This window comes from Phocoena sinus, chromosome 11, assembly GCF_008692025.1.
Source record: "Phocoena sinus isolate mPhoSin1 chromosome 11, mPhoSin1.pri, whole genome shotgun sequence".
Classification (NCBI taxonomy): Eukaryota; Metazoa; Chordata; class Mammalia; order Artiodactyla; family Phocoenidae; genus Phocoena; species Phocoena sinus.
This window is the reverse complement of record NC_045773.1, coordinates 72,839,329-72,845,328: the sequence shown is the minus strand read 5'-3', so window position 1 is coordinate 72,845,328 and position 6,000 is coordinate 72,839,329. Positions and strand designations below refer to the sequence as shown.

Genomic DNA, 6,000 nt, shown 5'->3' with positions numbered 1-6,000 from the left:
CATTGGGTGTTCATTGCTGTGCACAGGCCCTCTCCAGCTGTAGAGAGCAGGAGCCACTCCCCGTTGCAGGTCACAGGCCTCTCACTGCCCTGGCCTCTCTTGCTGCGGAGCACGGGCTCCAGGCACGCGGGCTCAGTCGTTGTGGCTTGTGGGCTCTAGAGTGCAGGCTCAGCAGTTGTGGCGAACGGGCTTAGTTGCTCCGCGGCACGTGGGATCCTCCCAGACCAGGGCTTGAACCCGTGTCCCCTGCATTGGCAGGCAGATTCTCAACCACTGCGCCACCAGGGAAGCCCCTGGTTTTGTTTTTTGACCACGCAGCATGCAAGGATCTTAGTTCCTGAACCTGCGCCCACTGCAGTAGAAGCACAGTCTTAATCGCTGGACTGCCAGGAAGTCCTGTTATTTGCTTACCTTTTAATGTGAGGTGGTACCTCATCATCATTTTGATTTGCATTTCTCCAGTAACTATGTTGAACATCTTTTCATGTGCCTATTGGCCATGTGTATGTCTTCTTCGGAGAGATGTCTATTTAGGTCTTCTGCCCATTTTTTAACTGGATTTTTAAAAAATTAACTTGTATGAGCTGTTTGTGTTTTTTTGGAAATTAAGCCCTTGTCAGTCGCATCATTTGCAAGTATTGTCTCCCATTCTGTAGGTTTTCTTTTTGTTTTGTGGTTTCAAGTTTCATTAGATCCCATCTGTGTGACTTTCTAAACTTATCAGTAACCTTTTAAAAACTTTTAGAGTCCTACTATGTATCATGTTATCTATACTCAGGATGATGGCGACTTGGGAAACGGAAACTAGGGGAACTCCAAAGGCAGCATTATACCTACTTGGGCGGGGGGGGGGGGGTCCACATGATTTGAGAAAGAAGCGTATAAAAAACCTGCATCATCTTTATTTTGCATACTTTAATTTCAGAACAAAACAAACAGAAACACAATACACAACATTCAAACCCCATGTCAAATGTGGAAAGGAATAGGGCTTGAGGCCCTTATAGCCTGCCTTAGACAGAAGAACAGAAATAAAACCACTAGACATCAGCAGAAAGAACCAAGTGGGCCAAGGCCACTGGGGCTGCTGCTGGGGGAGCCATGGGGACACTATACAGAGAGAACAAAGTCTGCAGGTAGAAATTCCTAATCTACTTCTTCCATGCGAGAGGCATCCTCATCGCCCTCAAGGGGGGGGATCTCATCAGGAACAGCAGTACTGGGCTCCTCTGCTGTCACTTCATCTTCATCAATGCCTAAAAGTAGGAAGAATGCCACTTGAGATCTGACCCAAAAAGCAGTCCAATCTGCCCAGCAGACCAGTTCCTCATCTCCTTGCCACACTCAAGAGGACAAGAGTACTCACCCAAGCCTAGCTTGATCATGCGGTAGATGCGGTTGGAGTGGGTCTGGGGATCCTCAAGCGAGAAGCCGGAAGAGAGCAGTGCAGTCTCGAACAGCAGCACCACCAGGTCCTTAACAGCCTTGTCATTCTTGTCTGCCTCTGCCTTCTGCCGCAGGGTCTCCACAATGGGGTGGTCAGGATTGATCTCCAGGTGCTTTTTGGCCATCATGTAGCCCATGGTCGAGTTGTCCCGAAGTGCCTGGGCTTTCATGATGCGCTCCATGTTGGCAGTCCAGCCATAGGTGCTTGTCACGATGCAGCAGGGTGAAGACACAAGCCTATTGGAGATTGTCACCTGTGGACAGTCACAAAAACCTTGGGTTCATATTAAATCAAATTGCTACCTTGAGGCAAATGTGATACTTAAAAGTTCTGTTCTTGGGGGAAAAAATACCTCATCTTTGGTAAGTTTAATAGAAACAGCAACCTTAAAAAATCTGCCTGGTCAAGAAAACAAAGGGTAGGATTGGCGCTAAACAAATTATGCTGCCCCAAACCACTAATTGTATAGCAACCAGAGACTGACGGAAATAGCCCTGAAGGCATCTGTTACAAGTAACTTAGTTCCAGAGTTGCTTACCTTCTCCACCTTCTTATCCAAGATCTCTTTCATGAGTTTGCAGAGGTTCTCAAACTTAGCCTTGCTCTCCTCCATCTTCTTCTTCTCCTCCTCATCCTCAGGCAGCTCCAAGCCCTCCTTGGTAACTGAGACCAGACTCTTCCCATCAAACTCCTTGAGCTGTTGCACACAGTACTCATCTATCGGCTCCGTCATGTACACCACCTCGAAGCCCCGCTTCCGCACTCGCTCCACAAATGCAGAGTTGGCAACCTGCTCTTTGCTCTCACCTGTAGGATTACTTAGTGTGACTCAAGGGCCAGTTCCCAGATATCCTTGAGTGCCCTCCCCTTCTCCCCACACCTCTAAGGAGAGGCTTTGATCATTGATCAGATGCAGACTCCAACGCACCAGTGATGTAATAGATGGACTTCTGGGTCTCCTTCATGCGAGACACGTATTCTGAGAGAGAAGTCATCTCATCTCCAGACTGGGAGGTATGATAGCGCAGCAGCTCAGAAAGGCGTCGCCGGTTAGTGGAGTCCTCATGGATTCCAAGCTTTAAGGGTGGAAAGAAAAATACAATCTTGCTAAGAAATAATTTATCCTCTATGTGAGTAAAAAATAATCCCTCATAATTATTAAGTAAAAAAGTACTTGCTGCCTCTTTACCTTTAGATTTTTAGAGAACGCCTCATAGAATTTCTTGTAGTTCTCCTTGTCTTCTGCCAGCTCCGAGAAGAGCTCAAGGCACTTCTTAACAATGTTTTTGCGAATGACCTTCAAGATTTTGCTCTGCTGGAGCATTTCTCGGGAGATGTTCAGGGGAAGGTCTTCAGAGTCAACCACACCACGGATGAAGTCTGAAATCAAGTACGTAAGCTCAGTTTAAAAAAGGGGAGTGGCGAGAAGAAAGATAAAGGTATATACACAGGGTTATCTAGATTCAACAGGACCAATTTTCTCACTGAACCATCACATGTTACGTTGCAGAGGATCCTTAATCTAAGATAAAGACTTCAGTCCCCTTGAGAATGCTGAACGCAAGTGCATTAGGCCAAAAAGATACTCACTGAGATATTCTGGTATTAATTCATCACAGCTGTCCATGATAAACACACGGCGGACATAGAGTTTAATGTTGTTCTTCTTCTTTTTGTTCTCAAAGAGGTCGAAAGGAGCCCGACGGGGGATGAACAGCAATGCTCTGAATTCCAACTGACCTTCTACAGAGAAGTGCTGAAAGAAATCCAAGATAATACAACTGTGTATTTCAAAATAACGGTGGCTTTTTGTCCCAACCCCAAATTATCCAATATTTGGAACTAAAATCTTCCCCCTAAGCACCAGGAATAGAGTGGACGCTAAGGCAACTGTTGAGAAAATTTAAGCTCTAACGCCCTAAATGAACCCAACATGGTACAAGCTGTGTATAATCCCTGGGTCAATGAGGAAATCGTCAAACCAGGACCCCGGATGGGTAAAGCTGCCACAGAACAAGTGAGGTAACTGGGAGAAATGTCATTTCTCGACCCTGGAAGGGTCCATTAGCAAGTGAACCCATGGCATTCACAGCTCCCAGCTACCAACCAGTTGGGTAAGTCGCATTTGCCCATCATCGGCTCCTCCTATCGAGCCAACAAGGAAGGCTTCTTACCTTCACTGCCAAGTGATCTTCCCAGTCATTGGTGAGGCTCTTATAGAACTCTCCATATTCCTCCTGGGTGATGTCATCAGGGTTTCTGGTCCAAATGGGCTTGGTCTTGTTCAGTTCTTCCTGATCAATATATTTCTCCTTGATCTTCTTCGTCTTCTTTTTCTTATCTTTGCCGCTATCATCCTCCTCATCTGAGCCCACATCCTCAATCTTGGGCTTCTCCTCATCATCTTTATCTTCCTCTTCTTTCTCACCTTTCTCTTCTTCTGCCTCATCATCACTGATTTCCTTCTCGCGTTCCTTCTCCAGCTAGAAGTATCAAAGATGATAAATGCAGAATACAGAAAGCAGAAAACCAAAGGTCCATTTAGACTCTCTAAAGCATCTTCACTCGAGTTACCAGTCCATACTTACATAGAGTGTGATGGGATAACCTATGAACTGTGAGTGCTTCTTCACCACTTCTTTGACCCGCCTTTCTTCTAAGTACTCTGTCTGGTCTTCCTTAAGGTGGAGAATCACTTTGGTACCCCGCCCAATGGGCTCACCTAGAAAAAAAATCAATCCAAATGGAATAAAAAATGAAACTAAACGCAAAACTATAAAAACAACTGCTTTACAGATAAAATGCTCAAGATCTTTATTACTGTTTCCCCAGAATTCTCACCCAGACACCTTAAGAGGAAAGCTAACTTACCATGGTCAGCACGTACAGTGAAGGAACCCCCAGCAGAAGACTCCCAGGCATACTGTTCGTCATCATTGTGCTTTGTGATCACAACCACCTTCTCTGCCACTAGGTAGGCAGAATAGAAGCCAACACCAAATTGCCCAATCATGGAAATGTCTGCACCAGCCTGCCAAAAAGTTTAAGGAAGTCGAATGCAAGTTTCAAAGAAACAGCAAACCAAACACCAAAAAAATACGAATGGTGTGTGCCTAGCTAAAATACCACATACCTGAAGAGCCTCCATAAATGCTTTAGTACCAGACTTGGCAATGGTTCCCAAATTATTTACAAGATCAGCTTTGGTCATGCCAATGCCAGTGTCTACCAGAGTCAGGGTGCGCTCCTGGGGGTTGGGGATGATGTCAATTTTCAACTCTTTACCACTGTCCAATTTGGAAGGATCTGTCAGGCTCTCATAACGAATCTTGTCCAAGGCCTGGAAATACAAATTTCAATTTTACAATTCTGCTTCCTTAAAGCCCATTTCACCCAAAAGAGAAAACTTTTTTTTTTATTCCCAAATACCCTCAATCTGATTACCCATTTAACTTGTAGTTTGACCACCACATCAAACTATAGTCTCTATCCACATCTATCCACCTACCCACCATGGAATAAAGCAAACCTTTTTGTAACTGCAGCAAATTTATATCCCCTTCAACAATGAACACCACAAAATGCCAAACCACCCCTTCTCCTTTTTTGCGTGTGGAGTACTTGAAAAACAAAAGACAAACGCCAATGAAAACACCCAAGGCACTCACATCGGAAGCGTTACTGATCAACTCCCGAAGAAAAATCTCCTTGTTGGAGTAGAAGGTATTGATGATAAGAGACATGAGTTGGGCAATTTCTGCCTGGAAAGCAAAAGTCTCCACCTCCTCCTCTCCATGGTGCACTTCCTCAGGCATCTAAAATAAGAAAACTCAAGAATTTAAGACTACTAGAGTTCACCCCGGTTACAATAAAAACATTAAGAGATTCAATTCAAACTCTTCTGAGCTGTGTACCAAGACAAAATCCTTTCCTGTAAAAATTTCAGGCTGCATCCTTAGACGGAAAACAATGGGGAGAGGGGGTGCGCCTAACACTCGATGAAACGTGTAAAGGTTTCTTGTACTTTGGAACCAAACCACTGTTAAAATGATCCCTAGATCAGCATCACCTGGTAATTTGTTAGGCCTGCAGAGTATCGCCCCTAACCCAGGTATCTCGAATGCAAGTAATAACCCCGGTTAATTCACACACACTTAAATATGCAAATCCCTACAGTTCTACCATTTTGGGTGGGGAGACCTCCAACATGACTAGTTTTACGTTAAAGGGCAATGACTTGAAACTGCTCTCCCATGAGGCATCTCCAAGCAGATGTGGGATTACTGTCTCACGTGGTAGGGAAAGCTAACTCGAGAGATCGGTGGGATGCCCACCCAGGGTGGCTATTAAGACAAAGAACCGATAAAGTAAAAGCTCCTCCGTGACCCCTGAGCACACGCGAGTGAAATGCAGGTCCAAAGCAAACACAACTAAGATGGTGGCCGTAATCGGCTGGGGCGACTCTAGTCCTTGCCGGACATGCGTCGGCCAGGACCACGCGGGAAGGGGGCGCCACCGCGCAGCCTCCCTTCGCCCCAGCATCCGGGCACCAG

General features: G+C 45.5%; 1 protein-coding gene across 3 annotated transcripts in view; it reads right to left on the bottom strand.

Annotated features, from left to right (window-relative positions):
- Positions 1-880: 880 nt before the first annotated feature.
- The window catches only part of HSP90AB1 (heat shock protein 90 alpha family class B member 1), a 12,449-nt gene continuing 7,329 nt past the window's right edge, over positions 881-6,000 (bottom strand). For 2 of the 3 annotated variants that reach the window (XM_032647671.1, XM_032647670.1), the window contains exons 2-12: positions 5,116-5,262; positions 4,581-4,787; positions 4,319-4,478; positions 4,036-4,169; positions 3,622-3,930; positions 3,038-3,203; positions 2,637-2,827; positions 2,376-2,523; positions 1,986-2,254; positions 1,367-1,700; positions 881-1,256 (exon numbers count right to left, since the gene is read on the bottom strand). In XM_032647671.1, the coding sequence (XP_032503562.1) occupies positions 1,147-1,256; positions 1,367-1,700; positions 1,986-2,254; positions 2,376-2,523; positions 2,637-2,827; positions 3,038-3,203; positions 3,622-3,930; positions 4,036-4,169; positions 4,319-4,478; positions 4,581-4,787; positions 5,116-5,262 (2,175 nt within the window). In that variant the 3' untranslated portion in view covers positions 881-1,146. The remainder of the gene's footprint in view (positions 1,257-1,366; positions 1,701-1,985; positions 2,255-2,375; positions 2,524-2,636; positions 2,828-3,037; positions 3,204-3,621; positions 3,931-4,035; positions 4,170-4,318; positions 4,479-4,580; positions 4,788-5,115; positions 5,263-6,000) is intronic. The other variant, XM_032647673.1, reaches the window with a different exon arrangement.